Source organism: Carcharhinus amblyrhynchos, chromosome 21 (genome assembly GCF_965287045.1).
Source record: "Carcharhinus amblyrhynchos chromosome 21, sCarAmb.v2.hapA, whole genome shotgun sequence".
Classification (NCBI taxonomy): domain Eukaryota; kingdom Metazoa; phylum Chordata; class Chondrichthyes; order Carcharhiniformes; family Carcharhinidae; genus Carcharhinus; species Carcharhinus amblyrhynchos.
The window spans coordinates 9,748,034-9,773,057 of NC_137344.1; the positions used below are offsets into that span (position 1 = coordinate 9,748,034).

A 25,024-nucleotide genomic window follows, 5' to 3' on the forward strand; every position below is an offset into this window, starting at 1 on the left:
TCATTCACGCAATGCGATTCCCTGCTCCTGCTGCAATGAACAGGGATTTGGCTGAGTGCCAAATTCACTGTCCTCACTTTGCAGCAGTGGTGGGGCATAAACAGCTGGAAAATTCCAGCTCATAGCTTATATATAGATATATATATATTTTTTAAACTATATATTTATGCTGTTCAGATTTAAAATCCCATGATTTTTGTACCAAACCTTTTTGATTTTGAAGAGTTTTGATGAGACAGTGGGATGGACTCGTCTGACCACTGAGATATTTTGCTCTCACCTTAAGAGAGCATTCAATGTTTTATTTGGCTGTCTCATCTGAAAGGAGGCACCTCCAACAGCAGCACCTGTAAGTGCTGCTGGCAGTGGGAACTCCAGCCTTGCGCTCAGCAGGTCCCTCGACAGTAAAAGACAAGTAAGTCACTATTCTGGCCAGTGCCCAGTGGAAGGAGGGTTTGGCAGTGCCCATTTGACAGAGTATCAGGCGGTGCTACGGTGGCACAGTGGTTAGCACTGCTGCCTCACTGTGACAGGGACTCGGGTTCAATTCCGGCCTTGGGTGACGGTGCTCCCCACGTCTGCATGGGTTTCCTCCGATTTCCTCCCACAGTCCAAGGATATGCAGGTTAGGTGGATTGGTCATGCTAAATTGCCCTTTAGTGTACAAAGAGGTGTAGATTAGATGGGTTGGCCATGCCAAATTGCCCTTAGGTTAGATGGATTAGTCAGGAATAAGGTATGACTTTCAGAAAGTGTTTGACAAAGTCCTGCATAAGAGATTAAAGCACATGGGATTGGGGGAAGTGTATTGAGAGGGATAGAAAACTAACTGGCAGAGGGCAAACAAAGAGTAGGAATTAATGGGTAAAATAAATTACTGCAGATGCTGGAATCTGAAACCAAAAGAGAAAATGCTGGAAATTCTCAGCAGGTCTGGCAGCATCTGTAAGGAGAGAAAAGAGCTGACATTAGGGATGAATGGGTGCTTTCCAAATTGGCAGTAACTAGTGGGGTGCCACCGGGATGGATGCTGGGACTCCAGCTATCCACAATTTTATACATGATTTGGATGAAGGAACGAAATGTAACATCTCAAAGTTTGCAGATGATACCAAGGTGGGTTGGAGGGTGAACTGAGATGAGGTTGCAGAAATCCTTCAGAATGATCTGGACAGGTTGGGTGAGTGGGCAAACCAGTGGCAGATGCAATATAATTTGGATAAACATGATTCTTCACTTTGGAAGCAAAAACAAGAAGGCAGATTACTACCTGAATGGCTGTAAGTTGGAAGGGGGGAGTGTGCAGTGGAACCTGGGTGTCCACGTGCAGGTGTCTATGTGAAGGTAAGCATGCAGGTGCAGCAGGTGATAAAAAAAGCCTTCATTGCGAGAGGTTTCGAGTACAAGGGCATGGATGTGTTGTTACAATTATGCAGGGCCTTAGTGAGGGCACACCGAGAGTATTGTGTGCAGTTCTGGTCTCCTTTTCTGAGGAAAGAAGACCTTGCTCGTGAGGGAGTTCAGCGAAAGTTTACCAGGCTGATTCCAAGGATGGTGGAACTGATGTATGAGGAGAGATTGACTAGGTGTTTTCGCTGGAGTTCAGATGAATGAGAGGGAATCTCATTGAGACTCATAAAATTCTAACAGGATTAGACAGTGTTGATATAGGGAGGATATTCCCGATGGTGGGAGAGTCTAGAACCAGGGCTTACAGTCTGAGGACTCAGGGTAGATCATTTAGGACAGAGGTGAGGAGATATTTCTTCACCCAAAGAGTGGTGAGTCTGTGGAATTCATTACCACAGGAAGTAGTTGTTGTTAAAACATTGAATGCATTCAAGAGGTGGCATGGTGGCACAGTGGTTAGCACTGCTGCCTCACAATGCCAGGGACCCAGGTTCAATTCCTGGCTTGGGTCACTGTCTGTGTGGAGCTTGCATGTTCTCCCCATGTCTGTGTGGGTTTCCTCCAGGTGCTTTGGTTTCCTCTCACTCTGAAAGATGTGTTGGTTAAGTGCATTGATCCAAACAGATGCTGAAGTGCGGCAACTAGAGGAATTTCACAGCAACTTCATTGCAGTGTTAATGTAAGCCTTACTTGTGACTGATAAATAAACTTTAATTTTACTTTAGATATAGCATTTGGGAGCGAATGGCATCAAAGGTTATGGAGAGAAAGCAGGATTAGGCTATTGAGTTGGACAATTAGCCATCTTGGTAATGAATGGGGCAGCAGGCTCGAAGGGCCAAATGGCCTTCCCCTGCTCCTATCTTCTATGTTTCTATGCATTCTGTTGCTTCTTTTGTTACGGGTGATTCCCTTCATTTTGGGGGCTTTACTTTGTCCCCTTGTTAGTTTGATTTGGTTGTCCCAAGAGATTGGGACCCTGTTGCTCAGATAGGCACCTACCCAGTCTCACTAACAATAGATAAATGATGCAATGCTGACCTCCTATTGCAAGGCTGAACTAACTTGATTGCAGGAACCCTTGCTGTTCCCTTTACCCATTGGCTCATGCCGGACAGAGAGGCGGGCTCCTAGACACAGCACCCAAGCTCATTGGTAGAGGTGGCCGTCACTCTGGGAGAAGTAACAAGTTGGGTTGTTTTGACAGCGCTGCTTTAGCCACGTTGGCTGGGCTGGATCTCCGGGAGCTGTGTGGAAGGTGCTGGGAGGGCTCTGGCTGTGTTACCCCACCCTAGGCTGTGTTTGTGACTCTCTATCTGCTTCCTCCACCCCACCCCCGGGGCAGGGTAACTGACTGTCCCTTTGTGTTGTAGGTAAGGGCTGCGGACGGTTTCCGGATCGCTCTCAGGAAGAGCAATGAGTGTCGGATTCATTGGAGCGGGCCAGCTGGCTTTCGCTTTAGCCCGGGGATTCACGGCCGCAGGTGAGAGCTTGCCGGAGTTTTCTCATCACCCTCTCTGCACTGCTCACTGGGGAATGTTGCTGAGGGTCTGACTTGTGGTTGTGTCCCTTGCTTAGCAACAGAGGACCTCAGCATTTAATACAGAGGTTTTGATTTAATTTATTATTGTCACCTGTATTAGTACACAATGGAAAGTATTGTTTCTTGTGTGCTTTCCAGACAAGGCATACCGTTCATAGAGAAGGATGGCACAGTGGTTAGTACTGCTTCCTCACAGTTCCAGGGACCCGGGTTTGATTCCTGGCTTGTGTGGAGTTTACACGGTAAAAAGTCTGACAACACCAGTTTAAGTCCAACTGATTTATTTGATAGTAAACTAGTTGGACTTAAACCTGGTGTTGTCAGACTTTTTACTGTGTTTACCCCAGTCCAACGCCGGCATATCCACATTGTGTGGAGTTTACACATTGTCCCTGTGTCCGTGTGGTTTTCTTCCGGGTGCTCAGATTTCCTCCCAGTGGTGCAGTGGTTAGCACTGTTGCCTCACCGAGCCAGGGATCTGGATTCGATTCCTGGCTTGGATTACTGTTTGTGTGAAGTTTGCACATTCTCCCCGTGTCTGTGTGGGTTTCCTCCCAGTGCCCTGGCTTCCTCCCAAAGATGTGGAGAGGCATGGTACATTGGGGAGACCATGCAGACGCTATGACAATGGATGAATGAACACCACTCGACAGTGACCAGGCAAGGGTGTTCTCTTCCTGTTGAGGAACATTTCAGCGGTCACGGGCATTTGGCCTCTGATCTTCAGGTAAGCGTTCTCCAAGGTGGTCTTCATGACACATGACAACGCAGAATCACCGAGCAGAAACTGACAGCCAAGTTCCATTCTCGTGAGGATGGCCTCAAGCGAGATCTTGGGTTTATGTCACACTATCTGTAACCCCCACAACTTGCCTGGGCTTACAAAATCTCACTAACTGTCCTCTCTGGAGACAATACCCATCTCTTTAACCTGTGCTTAAAGCTCTCTCCACTCGCGTTGTCTATACCTTTTAAGACTTGATTACCTATAAAGACTCACATTCCAATCATTATTTTGTAAATTGAGTTTGTCTTTATATGCCCTGTTTGTGAATTGAACTCCCACTCATCTGACAAAGATGCAGCGCTCTGAAAGCTTGTGGCTTTTGCTACCAAATAAACCTGTTGGACTTTTAACCTGGTATTGAGAGACTTCTTACTGTGTTCCTCCCAAAGTGCAAAGATTTGTGGGTTAGGTTCATTGGCCATACTAAATTGCCTCTTAGTGTCCAAAGATGTGTAGGTCAGAGGGATTAGTGATGTAAATAGGTGAGGTGACTTGGATAGGGCATTGATGGGATTGTTGTTGGTGCAGACTTGATTGGGCCGAATGGCCTCCCTTTGCACTGCAGGGTTTCTATGGTTCAGGGAAAGGAGAGAGTGCAGAATGTAGTGTTACAGTCGTAGCTTGGGTGTAGAGCAAGATCAACTTAGTGTGAGGTAGGTCCATTCAAAAGTTTGAAGAAGCTGTTTTTGAGTCGGTTGGTATGTGACCTCAGGCTTTTGTATCTTTTTCCAATGGAATAAGGTGAAAGAGTGTATGTCCGGGGTGCGTGCTGGCCTCCCATCCATTGACAGTGTCTACATTTCCTGTTGCCTTGGGAAAATAGCCAGCATAATTAAGGACCCCAGATTGTGTCCCATGGCCAATTGGCCAGATTGATTGCAGGAGTAAATTGTCTGTCTCTGAACATATGTCAGGTAAGGGGTCTACTGATGGTCTCGCTTCCCACCTCCGTCCCTTGACCATTTACACACAGTGACATAAAATCTGGGACTATTCCCTGCTCCTTTCCGTTCAATCCAAGGGAAAGATGGCAGAATTATTGATCTTTGTCACGTATTCAGTTCCCTCAATTCCCTCCCCAATTTGTTGTCCTCTCTCCTCCCCTCCCCAGACTGCCATGCCCATGTCCTTCCCACCCCCTTCTATTGCCTCTTCTCCCCAGCATGTCATCCCCATCCATTCCCAAGCCATTGCCGTAGGCCAGGGGTAGGCAACCTAGCTGCCACATGTGGCTCATCAGTGTTCTAAGTGTGGCCACGAGAGATTTTTGTTGACTTGCCCACATGCAGAGTTGCCACATTCTGATTTCCATTTGTGTAGTTTTTTTTTCCTACCAGTATGACTGAAATGATACACGTGTAAAACAAGGGCAAGTGAAGTGAGCTGATTGTTCATGACATTGACTGTGAGAGCTGTGCACTCCCTCTGTGTCTAATCAAATGTAAGTATTCATTTTGTTTTTACCAGTTGACGGTGATAGGTCTATTAACAAATAAATGATTAAGCATTCTCTATGAAATATTCAGTGTGTATTAAATATAATTAATCTTATTCATGGGGCCATGGTTAGTTTTACCATAGCCAATCAACCTAATCTGTATATTTTTGGATTGTGGGAGGAAACCCGTGCAGACAGGGGAGAATGTGCAAACTCTACACAGACAGTGACCCAAGGCTGAATGGAACTCAGATCCCTGGCGCTGTGAGGCAGCAGTGCTAACCATTGTGCCCCTGTGCTGCCCCAGCACCCACTGTAAAGAGAACTTTCCAACTTCTGCCTTCAGCCAGCTGATACTGAGCTCCCATGTAAAAGAACTCACTGAACTCTGATAATTATCTGATTTAATTTATGTGTGGATCGTAATGTGAGTTTGCTGTGAGTTACTTAAAATTGTAGCACCATAACTCAGGGTAAGGGAAACATGCCACAGTCTATGTATAGGTACTCAAAAACAGCTGCTCACTGACAGTTGATGAGAGGATAAAGAAATTCAATTTGCATTTCTTCTTCCTCCTCTCTCCTCCTCCTCCTCCTCCTCCTCCTCTCTCTCTCTCTCTCTCTCTCTCCCCCTCCCCCCTTGGTCATTTACAGCACATGGGAGACCATTCAGCCCATCGTATCCATGCCAGCCAACAAAGATCTTTGTCTTTGCCTTGGATCCCACGGATCCCACGGATCCTCACTTTCTTCATTAATCTGTCACGAGAGACTTTATCAAAAGTCTTGCTAAAGTCAAGATACACAATATCAAATGTGTGTTAGCCTCATCAATACTCCTGCTTACTACTTCAAAACAATTTGATTAAAATTCTCAAACATGACTTCCCCCTAACAAGTCCATGCTGATTACCCCAGGTTGATCCCTGTCTATCCCAATGCTGATGCAGAAATCATAGAAACCCTACAGTACAGAAAGAGGCCATTGAGTCTGCACTGACCTCAATTCCACACACACACCTCCCCCCACCCCCCAGGCCCCAGGCCCTACCCCTATATCTGTACACATTTACCCACTAATCCCTCTAACCCCCACATCTCAGGACACTAAGGGTAATTTTTAGCTTGGCCAATCAACCTAACCTGCACATCTTTGGACTGTGGGAGGAAACTAGAACACCGGGAGGAAACTAGAACACCAGGAGGAAACCATGTAGGCACGAGGAGAATGTGCAACTCCACACAGACAGCGACCCAAGCCAGGAATCGAACCCAAGTCCCAGGAGCTGTGAAGCAGCAGTGCTAACCACTGTGCTATCGTGCCACCCTTACTCTGACCCTCGGAATTCTTTCTAGTAATTTCCCCACCACCAAGTTTAGAGTGACTGCCTTATAGTTTCCTGGTCTATTCCTACCAGGTTTGTGTCTTTACATGCCCTGTTTGTGGACAGAACTCCACTCACCTAACAAAGGAGCAGCACTCCAAAATCTACTGGCTTTTGCTACCAAATAAACCTGTTGGACTTTAACCTGTCTTACTGTGCTTACCCCAGTCCAACATCGGCATCTCCACCTCATATCTATTCCTACCTCCCATTTTTAAGAATGGAATTGAGTTGATATCTTTTTCCTCTAGTCACCAATGTATGAGAAAGCTTCTCACACGTCTCTGCATCATGAGAAAGCTTCTGGCATGGAAGGCACTGTTAATGTAAGCTGTTGCACAGAAAGCAGCAATGAGTTATGGTGTGGGATATTTTGGTGCAATGACTTAAAATCTGATTGACAAGTTTGTAAAGATCAATTCCGTCACGCTGAAGAATCCAGTGTTATGAGACGTGGCTACGTAGAAATGTGTGTGACAACACCGAGGCTGATTTATTCATTGACCCCTTTTGCCCTCTAAGAAATGATTTTGTTCTTTTGGAGATGGGCAAAGTTCCAGGGAGTAAGAACCAAGGTGACTGAAGGTTGTCTGCCACTAATGGTGAGACAGAGAGAAAGATGCAGAAGTCCAGTGTGAGAGGAGACTGGGGAGAGTTAGAACATAGAACAGTACAGGCCCTTCGGCCCTCAATGTTGTGCTGAGTTATGTCCAGTCCCAAGATCAAGCTATCCCACTCCCTATCATTCTGGTGCGCTCCATGTGCCTATCCAATAACTGCTTGAGTGTTCCTAAAGTGTCCGACTCCACTATCAGAGCAGGCAGTGCATTCCACACCCTAACCACTCTCTGTGTGAAGAATCTACCTTGGACATCCCTCCTATATCTCCCACCATGAACCTTATAGTTATGCCCCCTAGTAACAGCTACATCCACCTGAGGAAATAGTCTCTGCACGTCCATTCTATCAATCCGTCTCATCATCTTATAAACCTCTATTAAGTCACCTCTCATTCTCCTCTGCTCCAAAGAGAAAAGTCCCAGCTCCGTCAGCCTTTCCTCATAAGACTTACCCTCCAAACCAGGCAGCATCCTGGTAAATCTCCTCTGCACTCTCTCTCCAATCTTCCACATCCTTCTTACAGTGAGGTGACCAGAACTGAATACAATATTCCAAATGTGGTCTCACCAATGTCCAGTATAGTTGCAGCATAACTGCACGGCTCTTAAACTCAAATCCCCTGTTAATAAACGCTAAAGTTGGAGGGCTTGTAAAGTGTAGGGGGATTATAGCTGAAAGGCTGAGGTGAGGCCATGAAGGAATGTGAAGACAAGGGGAACATTTTTACATTCCATGCTGCAGTGCACCAGGAACTACAGAGTGATGAGAGGAATGCTGAGCAGATTTTTGTATGGAGCAAAAAAAACTAGCCTTCATTTTCCGTACCAATACCTTTTAAACAGAGTTAGAAACAGAGAACACTGGAACCTTGCATCTGTAGTGAGGAAACCGTGTCTTTTTCTCTGGTAACAACAATAGGCAGTCAGTAGATGTTGCGCTTTCTTGAGCTTTGAGTACAGGATGGGTGACACGGTGGCACAGTGGTTAGCACTGCTGTCTCACAATTCCAACCTCGGCTCACTGTCTGTGTGGAGTTTGCAAATTCTCCCCATGTCTGTATGGGTTTCCTCTGGGTGCTCTGTTTTCTCCCACAGTCCAAAGATGTGTGGGTTAGGTTGATTGACCATGCTAAATTGATCCTGGTGTCAGGGGGGATTAGCAGGGTAAATGTTTGGGGTTACGGGAATAGGGCCTGGGTGTGATTGTGCTCAGTGCAGACTGGATGGACCAAATGGCCTCCTTCTGTACTGTAGGGGTTCTAGGCTGAATTCACAGTTCAATTGAAGCTCCTTCAGACCATGAGCAACTACAATCATTGGTGTGAAATCATCTTGAGGGGGAGTTGGAAAATGCGGCACGTGAACTTTGGATAAATTACAAGCTGTATGAAGCCCGTATGTCATTGTATTTCTAAAACAAGGTGCAGTCTGATTTTTGATAAACACCAGAGGTGATCTGTCAGTTCAATGAGGCTAACGACACCTCGTGATGAGTTCGGAGGTTGATGTGATCAGGCAGGGTGCGTGGGGTTCTTGATTACGCTGGCTGCTTTTCATAAAAAAAATCACAAAATCCCTACATATAGAAAGAGACCGTTTAGCCCAAAGAGTCTGCACCAACCACAATCCCACCCAGACCCTCTTCCTGTAACCCTCATTCATCCTGCTAATTCCCCTGACACCAAGGGCAATTTAGCATGGCAGATCCACCTAACCCACACTTCTTTGGACTGTGGGAGGAAACCCATGCAGACACGGGGAGAATGTGCAAACTTCATGCAGACAGTGACCCGAGACTGAAATTGAACCTGGGTTCCTGGCACTGTGAGGCAGCAGCGTTAACCACTGCGCCATCGTGCCATTGAGGCAGTGGGGAGTATACGCAGTGCAAATGGATGGGAGGCTGATTTGGTGATGGATTAGGCCATGTTCATGATCCTTTGTAGTTTCTTGTGGTCTTGGTCAGAGCAGGAGCCATACCAAGATGTGGTACAACTAGAAAGAATGCTTTCTATGGTGTATCTGTAGAAGGTGGGGTGGGGTGGGGTGGGGAGGTGCCTCCTTCTCAGGCTTCTTGTGCCTAATTTGAGGGAGCTGGCTTCAGGAAGGGGTTGCCCCTTATTGTTGACCCAATACCCTCCCCGTCCCCCAGTCAGTGTATCCCTTACTGGTAACCTCACCCTGCCCCACTTGCCTGAATCCGGAGCATCCATTGCCGACCTTCTGGAAAGACTCCAGGGTAATACTGGCAGAAGCCACCATTCTGTGGCGCTGCTGAACAGTGGCCATTGGCTGGCATTTCATGGGGCAGGATATCTGCTCCAGACACACAATGTCGCAATTAACTGACCCCAAAGGTGCCGCAGGCCCTGGCAATAAAAAATGTTACTTCACTGGGGCTCCTAGAAATTGCAGCACTGAAGGAGGCCACTCGGCCTGTTGTGTGTGTACTGGCTTTCTGTATGAGCAATTCACCCAGCACCACTCCCCCACTTATAGTTGTGGTGGTTCTGCGACCTGATTTTGTAGTGGCTGATGGACCTCTCGCTGCTAAGTTTGTGTTGCTGGAGCAGTTGGTTAGCTGGTAACGTTCCTGGGGAGAATATCTCTATCCATGCCAGTACATTACCCGTAACATGTGCACCTTTATCTTATGCAACAGTCTTTTGTGCAGCATCTTGTCGAGTGCCTTCTGGAAATCCACTGGTTCCCCGTTGTCCACCATGCTTGTAATGTCCTCAAAGAATTCCAGTAAATTAGTTGAACATGACCTGCCTTTCATGAATCAGTGCTGTGTCTGCCTCAATGGATAATTTCTATCCAGATGTCTCACTATTTCTTCGTTGATAGATTTAAGCAGTTTCCCCACTACAGAAGTTAAGCTAACTGGCTTATAGTCACCTGTCTTTTGTCCATCTCCTTTTTCAAACAGTGGAGTCACGTTTGCTGTTTTCCAATCTGCCAGAACCATCCCAGAGTACAGTGAATTTTTGTAAATTACCATGAGCGCATTTGCTATTTCACTCGCCACTTCTTTTAGTACCCTGGGATGCATTCCATCAGGACCAGGAGACTTGTGTACCTTTATTTTGAACTTTTGTCTCCTTTGATTTTTTGCCATAACATTTTTGAATTAGTATGCAAGTCAGTGCTTGACAGTGAGAGACTGCTGCAGTTAAAATAAATTTGAACGGATTCCAGCACAAAAACGAGCCACTCAGCCCAACAAATCCATGCTGCTTATCCTCCTTTCGTGGAGGTGCTATAAAATAACTTGTACCTTTTTTACGGGGCCAATTTTCATGTTGATGTACCTGGCACAGTAAAGTGTGCATTCATCTTTCCTTATTTCCCTGCATTTGCTGAATATAAACAAGAATTCTGTTGTTTTATAGTTAAGTTGGGAAGGAGGAAAGGGAGAAAAGTCATCAATTCCTTTTCAGGACCCAATCTAACTTTTCTAGCCCATTTTTCAATGCAAACTCATGCTTCTGATCTTTATGTCATGAATTGATTCAATTCCCTTTTGAATCCGACAGTGAAGTCAATATTTGCTTTATTCTGTAGTAGACTATTCGATAAATCAGCAATCCAAATCCTAACACTGAAGCGTTCCTTTCATTTATCTTGTGGTTTTTTCTTTTGCTCCTGTGATTGTTCTCCCTCCTTGCCCTTGCTGTTCCTTTTCCAAACATCTGGCTTCTGCTGTGATAATGCAAAGACAACACAAGTTTTCTGGTCATTTGTTCCAGTGTCTATTCTTTATACACGAGCCTGGCATTGAATGTTAGCGTTGTATGATTGCCAAGAGCATCACAACCAAGTTTTATTTATTTGCTTATAACCAAAGTCCTTCATAATTTGAGTGATGGGAGATCTGAATAAATTAACTCTATCTCTCTGTCTCTTTCTCCACCACCACCACCACCACCCCCCTGTTACGACACGATGAAGGCAAATGTGTCATCCACCATGAACTGGGCTGAGGCCATTTGCGGGCACTCAAACTGGAACCTAATTTAGGGCCTTTTAGGATAATTACACTTTGCTTCATACCAGATAATGAATGTACTCCCTAAGCCATCTGGGGAAATTTTCCTTTTCTTTTGGTTGTCCTATTATTCAGAAGTGTCATAATATGCAATACAAACAAAGCAGCCGCTGGGACTGAGGAAGTGGGGAGGTGGTGCAATCCACAGGATGACGCCTTGCTTCATGCGTAATACTGTCTATAATTGGCACTGAGGCACAGTGGTTAGCACTGCTGCCTCACAGCACCAGGGATCTGGCTTCAATTCCAGCCTTGGGTGACTGACTGTCTGGAGTTGGCATGTTTTTTTCCCCCGTGTTTCCATGCGTTTCCTCCTGGGTGCTCCAGTTTCCGTGCAGGTTAGGTTGATTGGCCATGCTAAATTGACCCTTGGTGTTAGGGGAATTAGCTGGATTAGTACAATTCCAGCTTTCACAGTATTTTGATTACAGCAAAAATCAAGGGAGACAAAAGATCAAAATAAAGGTAGACAAGTCTTCTGATCCTGATGGAATGCATCTCAGGATACTAACAGAGGTGGCGAGGGAAATAACAAATGTGATCGTGGTAACTAGCTGGACTCTGGGATGGTTCTGGCAGATTGGAAAGCAGCAAATGTGATGCCACTGTTTAAAAAAGATGGTAGACAAAAGACAGGTAACTATAGGCCAATTAGCTTAACTTCTGTAGTGGGGAAACTGCTTAAGTCTATCAAGGAAGAAATAATGAGACATCTAGATAGAAATTACGCAATTGAGTAGACGCAGCATCCGTTCATGAAAGGCAGGTTATGTTTAAGGGGGTTACAGCATAGGGTCTGGGTGGGATTGTCATTGGTGCAAACTTAATGGGTCGAATGGCCTCCTTCTGCACTGTCGGGATTCTATAAACGGAGCTCTTGTTTGCTGTATTGACTGAGATGTCATTGTCAATTGGATTGACTCCCTCTTGAGCACAAATAAAGCAATGTTGTTGTTGTAGTGAGGATGACCTTTGACCTGAGATGACAGTGAGTTTCCAGCTGACACCTCGGGATAAATTCTCCAGTCCCGTCCTCTGCAAGCATTGTCATGGGCTTGAGATGGATAATTTGACAGACCATTTGAAGGTCCATTGAGCTCAGGAATTTCCGGTCTCGGGTGAACCAACTGGAAAACTCCAACTCAATTTTCTGTGTTAGAATAGAATCCCTACAGTGCAGAAGGAGGCCATTTGGCCCATTGAGTCTGTGCTGACTGCAAGCCCATCCAGGTCCTATTCCTGTAACCCCACATACTAGGGTCAATTTACCACAGCCAAGCAATCTAATCCACACATCTTTGGACTGAGAGAGGAAACCGGAGCACCCGGAGGAACCCATGCAGACACGGTGGGGGAATGTGCAAACTCCACACAGACAATGACCTGAGGCCGGGTCCCTGGCTCTGTGAGACAGCAGTGCTAACCACTGTGCTGCCACATTGGTACATACTGAAGAGTTAGCAGCAATGAGGTCATGGACTAGCAACCCAGAGTTCCAATTCTGAACGTGACCATTCTGATGGAGAAAAGTTAATCTCGAGGGTGATAGGCTAGCATTATCTCTTTGTAACGGAAGTGGCTGCGGGGGAAGACAGTTTAATTGAGGTGTATAACGTTATTGTGGGCAGTGATAGAAAGGATGAGAAGGATCTGTTTCCCTCTGCAGACAGCTCAATACACAGGGGCACAGATTCAAAGTACTTGGTGGAAGGATTAGAGGGAGTGTGGAGAGCATTTATTTCAACCCAGAGCGTGGAACTCACTTTAAGAGAGTGGTTGAAGCAGAAACCCCGATTGCATTTGGAAAAGTACTTGGATGTGCATCAGAATTGGCCAAATTTACAGGGTTGCAGCCAAGAATTGGAACGTGGGATTAGATTGGATGGTGCTTTTATTCTCTCTCGTTTACTTGAGCTTAATTTTCTGATATGTCCTTTTACATCCTCAGGTGTCTTAGCTGCACACAAGATTACAGCGAGTTCCCCAGACCAGGATTTACCCACTGTCGGAGGCTTGAGGGTAAGAATCATCATGCTGTCTTTAACAATTCACCGCAACATTGTCTCCTTCGAAAGTTCACCCAGACTCGAAACGCTGCCTCTCTCCTCTCTCCACAGGTGCTGTCAGACCTGCTGAGATTTTCCAGCCTTTTCTGTTTTTTTGTTAAAGGATCTTGTTTGCTCGGGAGCAGTTTGCTAAAACTCCAAAAGATATCAACTCAACTAAAAGAAGCATGTACTGGTTGCCCTCTGCAGAAAGCAGGCGAGCTATTGCATTCTCTCATGCACAGACCTTCCTAAAGATTTAAATATCAAGCTGGAAGGGTGACAGGAAAATAACACAAACTTGTTGCTCTTCATTTAATAACCTGCTGTTCTTGGTTGCCAGATCCTGTTATCCAATGTACTCAGTACAGTCCCACATATAGATAATCAGCAAGTAATCAAAATCGGTGTTGTGTTTCCAGCCTTGGTCCAAAATGTAGAGTGGGAGAGGGACGCAGAATCTGATTTGTGTCTAACTTCGAGGTGAATGAACAAAAGGGAGGCATGGACACTCGCGCTATGTCTTCCTATACTTCCCTCATGGTCCATCCTCTTGTCTAAACAAAGAGGCATCACCAGATAGTTGGGTGGGTGGTTATGTGGTTAGCACTGCTGTGTCACAGTGCCAGGGATCTGAGTTCCATCCCTGGCTTGGGTCAGTGTCTGTGCGGAGTCTGCACGTTCTCCCTCTGTCTGTGTGGGTTTCCTCCCACAGTCCAAAAGACATGGTGGTTCGGTGCATTGGCCATGCTAAATTCTCCCTCTGTGTGCCTGAACAGGTGCTGCCAGACTGGGGGATTTTCACAGTAACTTCGTTGCAGTGTTAATGTAAGCCTAGTTGTGACACTAATAAATAAACTTTAGCTTTAACTTTAAACTTTTAAATGTCAGGTCTGATCTTAACCCAAGGCTTGCGTGAGTCTATTTTTCATCTGGCAGCTTCCTTAGATTTCAAATGGGGAGCAACTTCTTCCCAAAGGGATGTAACCTTCACATCAGAGCGAGGGCATTCCGGGGGATATGAGAATACACTTTTTCCCACAAAAAGCTAGTGAAGAATCTGAAACTGTTTCCTCTCGGTTTCGGGGGGAGGATTACTTGAAAATTGACATTGATAGATTTTTGTCGGTTTCAGAACCAAGGCAGATAGACGGAATTGAAGGTATAGATCAGCCATGGTCCAATTGAGAGGTGGAGTAAAGTTTATGTATTAGACACAAGTAAGGTTTGCATTAACATTGCAATGAAGTTACTGTGAAATTCCCCTAGTCGCCAGAGTTCGGTGCCTGTTTGGGTCAATGCACCTAACCGGCACGTCTTTCAGACTGTGGGAGGAAACCGGAGCACCCGGAGGAAACTCAGGCAGACACGGGGAGAACGTGCAAACTCCACACAGTGACCCAAGCTGGGAATCGATCCCCGGTCCCTGGCACTGTGAGGCAGCGGTGCTAACCACTGTGGCACTGTACCTCAATCATAGAATCCCTACAGTACAGAAGGAGGCCGTTCGACCCATCGAGTCTGCACGGATCACAATCCCACCCAGGCCCTATTCCCGAAAACCCACACATTTATCCTGCTAATCCCCTCACACTAGGGTCAATTTTAGCGTGGCCAATCAACCTAACGCATGCATTTTTGGACTCCAGGGTCTGACTGTCTCAGTAGTGTTCCTTTTGTTTTGTCATAGCTATTGCTGGAAAAGGTGGGAGTTCCTGAGCTCACAGGGTCCAGTCTAATAGATCAGTGGTTGTGATCACATTGTACGGTGCAAATGTCATAAAGGTAGTCGGACAGAATATCATTGATACCCCATCATTTAAACAGCAAATTGTATTTTAACCTGAAGGAAGTGGTTTAGAAATATGGCTGCAGGGGGTGCCACTACGAGGGTCTGTGGAATACTCCCTCATTCCAATCTTTCTCATTATTTTCTTTAAATTCTGTCTCGTAGAAGCTTGGTGTCAATTTTACCTTGAGCAACAAGGAGACGGTTCAAAAGAGTGATGTGCTGTTTCTGGCTGTCAAACCACCCATTATCCCCTTCGTACTGGATGAGATTGCTCCGGATATCAAAGAACGTCACTTAGTTGTGTCTTGTGCTGCTGGAGTCACCATTAGCTCCATAGAAAAGGTGAGGATCCTTTCTGAGATTTTGTCCACACATCACTAAAATGGCAGTGGGTTTGTGAATTCAGATGGTCTCTGATTGTGATATATAACATTTGCTGAAATGTATTCATCCTTGTACAGTTTAAAAGGAAGAATTAAAAGATATATGGATTATTTGGTAAATGTAGTAAGTGTGTGGGGAGCAGGTCAAAAGAGATTAGCTCTTTCAGACAGGTTCGTTGGGGTGAATACACTCCGTCTGTGCTACACAATTCTATAAATGCACATTATTTCTCAAATAGCCCACATCGCTGCACATAATCATAGAATCCCTACAGCGCAGAAGGAGCCCATCACACCTGTACTGACCACAATCCCACCCAGGTCCTATCCCCATAACCAAAATATTTACTAATCCCCCTGACACTAATGGACAATTTAGCTTGGCCAATCAACCTAACTCGCACATCTTTAGACATTAATGAATGACTTTTTTTTGGCAGGGGGTTGGTTGCCGGCACCATTTGAGACACAGAGGTCCCACAGAGAACAATGAGACGAGTAACTAAGCTGAGCTGCTTGTTTTGTAGTTGAGGGAATTGATTTGTCCAGAACAATCTGTACTGCCAAATAATAGTCTTTGTATTCAATTGTGTGGTTACACTTGAATAATTTTGGGTGCAGCTTTGAGCCTGGTTGGTTAATGAATATGCACGCAGATTGGTTTTGCAGTGCTGAACTCTTACTTCCTGATCTGAATTGCTCTGTGAAGACCCTGGGTTTCAAACAGCAGGACAATCCACCTGTCCCAATGGGCCAGCACATTGATGCTGTGAATTAAACGTGAATGTTAAGGGAGTGCCCTACTCAGTGCAATTGATTTGATTTATTGTCACATAAAGTTTATTTAGTGTCACAAGTAGGCTTACGTTAACACTGCAATGAAGTTACTGTGAAAATCCCCTAGCCGTCACACTCCGGTGCCTGTTTGGGTACACTGAGGGAGAATTTAGCATGGCCAATCTATCTAACCGCATCTTTGGACACTAAGAGGCAATTTAGCGTGGCCAATTCACCTAACCTGCACACTTTTAGTTTGTGGGAGGAAACCAGAGCACCCGGAGTAAACCCACACAGACACGGGGAAACTGCCCAAACCCCACACAGTCACCCAAAGCCTGAATTGAACCCAGTCCCCAGCACTGAGGCTAACTGCTGTGTAGCTCTTGTCAAACCTCCTACCGCAACGTCTTGTTAGGTATTGTCCCCAGAATCTGCTTTCTCTACTAAATGTCTGATCGAGTGTTTCAGCTTCTTCTATTCTTCCTGAACCTCCTTGAGACAGAGAGTCATTTATGGCACAGAAGGAGGCCATTCAGTCATTGCTCTCTCTCCTTTTTGTAATCTGCACCATCTATGCAATAAGCTTCCTCATCCCTTACCTCTCAGCTCCTGAAGTGTACAGCAGGAATTTTATCAGTGTGCAGGGTGAAAGAAACCAGGAATTCTGTTCTCCAAAAGTCAGAGGGTGCTGAAACAATTGGATGAGTTAAGACTGAGATCAATATGTTCCTGAATGGTAAGCATATCAAGGGATATGAGGGTATGTGGGGAGGCAGTGGCATAGGGGTATTGTCACTGGAATAGCAATTCAGAATAATGGGGACCCGCGTTCAAATCCCATCATGGCAGATGGTGAAATTTGAATTCAGTAAAATTTAGCATTAAATGTCTAATGTTGAAACCATTGTCAATTGTCATTAAAACCTTCCTGGTTCTCTAATATCCATTAGGGAAGGAAATCTGCCATCCTTAACCTGGTCTGACCTACATGTGACTCCAGATTTGCAGCAATGTGACTGACTCTTAAATACTCCTCTCAAATGGCAATTCATTTCATAAGATATAGGAGCAGAATTAGGCCATTCTGCCCATCAAGTCCCCTCCGTCATTTGATCATGGCTGATATGCTCCTCATCCCCATTTTCCTGCCTTCTCCCCATAACCCTTCAACCCATTACCAGTTAAAAATCTGTCTAACTCCTTCTTAAATTTACTCACTTTCCCAGCATCCACCACACTTTGGGGCAGCGAATCCCACAGATTCACAACCCTTTGGGGGAAGTAGTTTCTCCTCAACTCCGTTTTAAATCTGCTACCCCCCGTTCAGGGGACAATTAGGAATGGCCTTGGCAGAGATGACCACATCCACGGTGGCACAGTGGTTAGCACTGCTGCCTCACAGCACCAGGGACCCGGGTTCAGTTCTCGACTTGGGTCACTGTCTGTGTGGAGTTTGCACGTTCTCCTCGTGTCTGCGTGGGTTTCCTTTGGGTGCTCCGGTTTCCTCCCACAATCTGAAAGATGTGCTGGCTAGGTGGATTGGCCATGCTAAATTCTCCCTCCGTGTGCCCAAACAAGCGCTGTGGCAACTAGGGGATTTTCACACAAACTTCATTGCAGTGTTAATGTAAACCTACTTGTAACAATAATAAATAAACTTTAAAACTTTTAAAAACTTTAATCCAATGAATAAAAAAAGTTAAGTTTAAATGAAATTGTGGTACAAATCATCCATAAACTATTTGGCACTATTTATTCCCAAGTTAATGAACTCCCACAGGTCTGATTATCATTCACTCTTCAGTTAGTCTCTGAACAGTTTATGTTGAATTCATCTACATTTTCCAAACAAACATCTAACGAACAAACAGCAGAGATTTATCTAACGCAGAGCTAGATAAACACGCGAGGGAGATCAGATCCAAAGGATATTATGATCCGATTAGATGAAGAGGTGTGAGCAGGGCACTGGGATAGACCGGTTGGGCTGAATGGCCTGTTTCTGTGCTGCAATGTAACCCTGCCACTCTTCTCACGGCGTTGCTTGGTCTTACAGAAACTGTCCACCGTGCGTGAGTTTCCGAAAGTGATCCGCTTAATGACCAACACCCCTGTGATTGTACGAGAAGGGGCCACAGTGTACGCCACAGGAACGCACGCCGCAGTGGAAGATGGACACCTGCTGGAGCAGCTGATGGCCAGCGTCGGGTATTGTGTGGAGGTGGAGGAGGATTTGATCGATGCAGTCACTGGGCTCAGTGGCAGTGGCCCTGCCTATGTATGTACCAAGCCCTTGGGCACAAAACACATCAGTCAGATTTGGAAGGAAGCCAAGGAGGTGGGGGGTGGGGGTCAGGGATGGTAACCTGATAACTTCCTACAGGGTTATTGGATATGCGTGGGATGAGGAACTTTAGTTCTGAGGACGAATTGGAGAAGCTGGGGCTGTTTTCCTTGGAAAAGAGAAGATTGAGGGGAGAGGTAGTCAAAATCGTGAAGGCCTTCTGGCTAAGATCAAGCAAGAGATGAGATATAATACCTGTTTAAGTCAGCTTGGATCTGGTATGTCTCATGTCTGGGGACCATGAATTGAATTGATTTTTGAGCAAGGCAATGCATTAGGGCTTGTCCTGTCTGAACAAAGAAAATTACAGCACGGGAAGAGGCCCTTCGGCCCTCCAAGCCTGCACTGACCATGCTGCTCACTTAACTAAACCCCCGACCCTTCTGGGGACCATATCCCTCTATTCCCATCCTATTCACGTACTTGTCAAGATGCCCCTTAAAAGTCACTACCGTATCCGTTTTCACTACCTCCCCTGGCAACGAGTTTGAGGCACCCACTACTGTGTAAAAAGACCTGCCTCGTACATCTCCTTTAAACCTTGCCCCTCGCACCTTAAACCTATGCCCCCTAGTAATTGACTCTTCCACCCTGGGAAAAAGCTTCTGACTATCCACACATCTCATAATATTGTAGACTTCTACCAGGTCTCTCCTCAACCTCTGTCACTCCAGTGAGAACAAACCAAGTTTCTCCAACCTGTCCTCATAGCTAATGCACTCCAAAACAGGCAACATCCTAATAAATCTTTTCTGTACCCTCTCCAAAGCCTCCACATCCTTCTAGTAGTGTGATGACCAGAATTAAGAACATAAGAAATAGGAGCAGGAGTAGGCCATCTAGCCCTTCGAGCCTGCCCCGCCATTCAATAAGATCATGGCTGATCTGTCGTGGCTCAGTTCCACATTCCCACCCTCTCCCCATAACCCTTAATCCCCTCGCTTATCAAAAACCCATCAACCTGCATCTTAAAAATATTTAGCGAGGCAGCCTCCACCACTTCAACGGGCTGAGAATTCCAGAGATTCACCACCCTTTGAGTGAAGAAGTTCCTCAACTCCGTTCTAAACCACCCCCCCTTTATCTTGAGGCTGTGCCCTCTAGTCCTACTGTCCTTTCTGAGCGGGAAGAGTCTCTCCACCTCTATCCTATCCATCCCATTCATCATCTTATATGTCTCAATGAGATCTCCCCTCATTCTTCTAAACTCTAACGAGTACAAGCCTAGTTTATTCAGCCTCTCCTCATAGCTCAACCCCCTCAACTCCGGTATCAGCCTGGTAAACCTCCTCTGCACTCCCTTCAAGGCCAAAATATCCTTGCGTAAGTGCAGCGACCAAAACTGCACACAGTACTCCAGCTGTGGCCTCACCAATGCCCTATACAGCTGCAGCAAGACCTCCCTACTTCTATATTCAATCCCCCTCGCTATGAAGGCCAGCATCCCTTTCGCCTTCCTGACCACCTGCTGCACCTGCAGGCTGGGTTTTTGCGACTCATGCACAAGGACCCCGAGGTCCCTCTGCACCGTCGCCTGCAACACTATATTCCAAGTGTGGCCTAACTAAGGTTCTACAATGCTGCGACATGACTTCAACAGTTTTTAAACTCAATAACCCGGCATGCCATATGCCTTCTTGATTACCTTCTCCACCCGCATTGCCACTTTCTGTGACCTGTGTATCTGTACACCCTGATCCCTTTGCCTATCAATACTCTTGAGGGTTCTGCCATTTACTGTATAATCTGCTCTGCACATTGGCTTTGTAACTCTGAGGAATCGTAGAATCCCTACAATGCAGAAGGAGGCCATTCGGCCCATTGAGTTCACATCGACCGCAATCCCACCCAGGCTCTGTCCCCATAACCCCATGCATTTACCCTAGCCAGTCCCCCTGGCCCTATGGGGCAATTTAGCATGGCCGATACATCTAATTTGCACGTCTTTGGACTGTGGGAGGAAACCGAAGCACCTGAAGGAAACCCATGCAGATGTGGAGACTGTGCAAACTTCACGCGGACAGTGACCCAAGGCTGGATTTGAACCCAGGCCATTGTGAGGCTGCAGTGCTAACCACTGTGCCACTGTGCTGCCCAGGAAGGAATATGTTTTTTTAAACAGTTCAACATCAGGATGGGTCTGGTAGAGTAGCCAGGGAGAAATGGTTCCCATTGGTGGAAGGGTCGAGAACTGAGGATGCAGTTGTAAGTTAACTGCCAAAAGAAGCAATGGACGCATGAGAAGAAACCTTTTTCACACGGCGAGTGTTAAAATGTGGAACTAACTGCCTGAGAGAGTGGTGGAAGGAGGGTCATTCGGGGCATCCAGAAGTGAATAGGATTATGACCTGAAAAAGGAGAATGTGTAAGGTTAGAGGGGAGTGGCACGAGGTGTATTGCTCATTCAGAAACAGTGGGACAGAGACAATGGGCCGAATGGCCTCCTGCACTGTAACAATCTTGTAATGAATGATGGGGGTGAATTCCCAGGTGGTTATGGTGATGGGGGGAAGATGAAGAAAGGGGGAGGAGGTTTGTGTTGCGAGTAAACAGAACAATTGGGCTGAATGGCCTGTCGCTATAGTATAATTCTGTATAATTTCTTGCATGTCAGTTATTCCTGGTAAAAACTCTGGCTTTTCCTCCGTTGTCTTGATAAAAGATTCTGTGACTAAACTAAAATCTGTCTGAACAGAAGAAATATTGGTTAAATTTTATCCTGTCCACACACAGACAGCTATTGTTGGCAGATCCCTGGAATTCTTTTCCAAACAAATATCTACAGATGTTGGCTGGAATTATCCAGCATTTCACCCTCCGACACTGCTGCCAGTGAGTACGGCGAATTCCGCGCTCCGCTAAGTGCCTGTTCACTGCAGCCGGAGCAGAGAATCCCGACTGCGGGAGAGCTCGGAGAATCTGGCCTGTTAACTTGGGCGACTTGAATCTCACGGCCTTGTATAAATAAGGTGAAGGTGCAGGTTGTTATTATTGTTAATGATTTATTTCCAGGCTTTCACAGCTATAGATGCCCTGGCAGATGGTGGGGTGAAGATGGGTCTGACTCGTAGACTGGCTGTTCGACTTGGTGCCCAAGCGTTGCTGGTCAGTAAACGTTATCGTGTCTTTTCTCAAACTCTGAATACTAATCCACAGTATGTGACTGATACATATGATAAAGCTGTATTAATTTTATTTTTTGTCTCCCCTGTCTGAGTGTCTCCCCTGTCTGTGTGTCTCTGTCCCCCCTGTCTATGTGTCTCTGTCCCCCCTGTCTATGTGTCTCTGTCCCCCCTGTCTATGTGTCTCTGTCTCCCCTGTCTGTGTGTCTCTGTCTCTCTGTCTCTCTCACTCACCAGCACCTACACACTCTGTCACCGACTCGGTGAAGTGGTCTGTGGGTGACCTCCCACAATCATTTGGAATAAAAGGCTGGGCTGCTCCATCTGGTGATTCCATTATAACGTCCAGCCCAAACCCTGATGATATTTTCAGCAACTTTGATGCACTGTACGTTTTGTGCTAAATCGCGAAGGATTTTGTGAAGGCTGTCAGTATATTTTGTCATCTTTTTTACTTGACGCAGGGAGCAGCTAAGATGCTGCTGGAGTCTGAGCAGCACCCTGGGCAGCTGAAGGACAATGTGTGCTCACCAGGTGGAGCGACAATCCACGCCATTCACTTCCTGGAGAGTGGGGGCTTCCGCAGTCTGCTCATCAACGCTGTCGAGGCTTCCTGTGAAAGAACGAGGTAAGTGTGGCTCCCCCTGCCCTCCCACCCCCAGCTCCTGCCCCTACTGAACTGTAAGACAATCCTAATCCCTCTTGTGAGCTTGCCAACTAAATCCCAATAACATTTAGCCATGGTGTGGATTTTGCTTCCAATTTGTGGGAAGTCGGATGCTCTTGTTGGAGGTTTGAGTGCTGTCCTTGGGAATGTCGCCCACCAAACATCATTGAATTTCTACAGTGCAGAAGGAGACCATTTGGCCCATCGAGTCTGGACCGACCATAATCCCACCTAGGCCCACATATTTACCCTGCCAGTCCTTCACAGGGTCAGTTTAGCATGGCCAATCAACCTAACCCGCACATCTTTGGACTATAGGAGGAAATCGGAGCACGCGGAGGAATCTCACAGACATGGGGAAAATCTGCAGACTCCACACACGCAATGACCCAAGGCTGGGATTGAACTCGGGTCCCTGGCACTGTAAGGCAGCAGTGCTAACCACTGTCATGTCTGTCTAATGAAGGCTGAAGAGGGAGCTGTTAGCTACTGCAGTTGTGTCATTTATCATTAACAACTGTATATATTTTATATAATTTTGTATTTTAAAAAAAATTCTCAGCAAGGTGACCTCTTTCTCTTACGTTTGTTTGTTTGATTGTTTTACTGGGTTAATTTGGGGAAGTACCTTTGTTTAGCCTGGGTCCCCAGCTCTCGTGCTGCTCCTTACCTCCTCACTTACAGCCTTCGACAACAATCTGGTTGCGTGGGCACAGATTACTGCAATGCGTCACTTGTTTAAAGTTTATTTATTAGTGTCACAAACGGGCTCACATTAACACTGCAGTGAAGTTACTGTGAAAATCTGCTAGTTGCCACACTCCATTGTCTGCTCGCTACACTGAGGGAGAATTTAGCATGGCCAATCCACCTAATCAGCAGGTCTTTCGGGCTGTGGGAGGGGGAAACCGGAACACCTGGAGGAAACCCACGCAGACACGGGGAGAATGTGCAGACACAGCACAGACAGTGACCCAAGCCAGGAATCGAACCCAGTTCTCTGGTGCTGTGAGGCAGCAGTGCTAACCACTGTGCCACCGTTTTTTGATGGAGTTTGTGCTTTTGCGAGATGTTATTAGATAAAGAGATTGTAGGGCCCAGCTGTAGGGCAGCCATTTAACTGCATTCTATGGGAATTTACCCCCACCCGTTCCTTGACCTGCTGTTGCACTTGTACGTAAATCTCTGCCTTTCTGTGTGTTCAGGGAGCTGCAGTGTCTGGCTGACCAAGAGACGGTTTCCCCCGCTGCCATTAAAAAGACCACATTGGACAAGGTGAAGAAGACCGCCTCCAAAGCTGGCATCAGCCTCTTCAACAATAAATACCCTGGAAACAAGCAGGAATAAATACTAAACTGTATACTGAGATTGACTATTGGAATTGGATGGGCTGGCCAGAGCGAAACATGAATAGTGTTGCCAGACGACAGATTGAAATGCATTAAATGGCAATTAATGACTTTGTTTCTGTAAGCACAGTGTACTGGTCCTGAATCTGGAGTTTGTTAAAAATGTAATATGAAGGTAAGAACAGATGATTACTGTGTCCTGTTAGGAACAATGGTGAACATGTGCACTGTATATATACAAAATAACAACATTGGATGTATTTCTACGGCTATCTGAGTTGCACCTCTTTTTATTCCCTCCCTGACTGTTGTTTCCAAATGCACAAAACCAACTGAGTCCTGTTGGTTGTGAATGTTCTTGATATAATAACCAATTATTTCTCTGCTTTCTGTCCTTTGACCATTTTCTCTTCCACGCTACCACTGGGCCTTTTAATTCCATGGACTTCAAATCCACTAACAAGTCTATGATGTGACACTTCCGAATGCTCTTTGTAAGTCTCTATACACAAGATCAACTGCACTACCTTCATCAACCCTCTCTGTTGTGTTATCCAAGTTTGCCAGGTGATGTTTATATGTAACAGTTCTGTGTTGGCTGTCACTTACAAACACATTTTTCCAGTGAAAATGAACATATGTTCTGGGATTCATTTTTTCCCTGAACAAAAATATCTCTGCAGTGGAATTTTTCCAAAAATTACACTTTTTTGTGCAAATGAATTATGGTACAGCACTAGTATTTCAGGAGATTTTCTGGCGCAGTGAGATGCAGTCCCTGCCTCTGAGCCAGAAGCTCGAGGTTTTTTAATTCATTCAGGGGACGTGGGCATCACTGGCTGGCCAGCATTTATTGCCCAACCTTAGTTGCCCTTAAGAAGATGGTGATGAGTAGCCTTCTTGAATCACTGCAGTCCATGTGCTGTAGGTTGACCCACAATGCCATTAGGGAGGGAATTCCAGAATTTTAACCTAGCGACAGTGAAGGAACGGCGATATATTTCCAAGTCAGGATGGTGAAGGGAACTTGCAGGTAGTGGTATTCCCATGTATCTGCTGCCCTTGTCCTTCTAGATGGAAGTGATCGTGGGTTTGGAAGGTGCAGTCTAAGGATCTTTGGTGAGTTACTGCAGTGCATCTTGTAGATAGTACACACTGCTGCAATTAAGCGTTGGTGGTGGAGAGAGTGGATATTTGTAGGTGTGGTGCCAATCAAGTGGGCTGCTTTGTCCTGGATGATGTCAAGCTTCTTGTGTTGTTGGGAGCAGCACCCATCCAGGCAAGTGGGGAGTATTCCATCACACTCCT

At 45.9% G+C, this 25,024-nt stretch overlaps 1 protein-coding gene across 1 annotated transcript; it reads left to right on the forward strand.

The window, feature by feature from the left end:
• The first annotated feature begins 2,576 nt into the window (after positions 1–2,576).
• LOC145356631 (pyrroline-5-carboxylate reductase 1, mitochondrial-like) lies at positions 2,577–24,421 on the forward strand. Its single transcript, XM_080209461.1, has 8 exons — positions 2,577–2,668; positions 2,784–2,893; positions 13,183–13,253; positions 15,234–15,413; positions 18,291–18,512; positions 21,591–21,683; positions 22,165–22,328; positions 23,573–24,421. The coding sequence occupies exons 2-8, from the start codon at positions 2,827–2,829 to the stop codon at positions 23,712–23,714; spliced, it is 939 nt and encodes a 312-aa protein (XP_080065587.1). The 5' UTR covers positions 2,577–2,668; positions 2,784–2,826; the 3' UTR covers positions 23,715–24,421.
• The last annotated feature ends 603 nt before the right edge of the window (positions 24,422–25,024 follow it).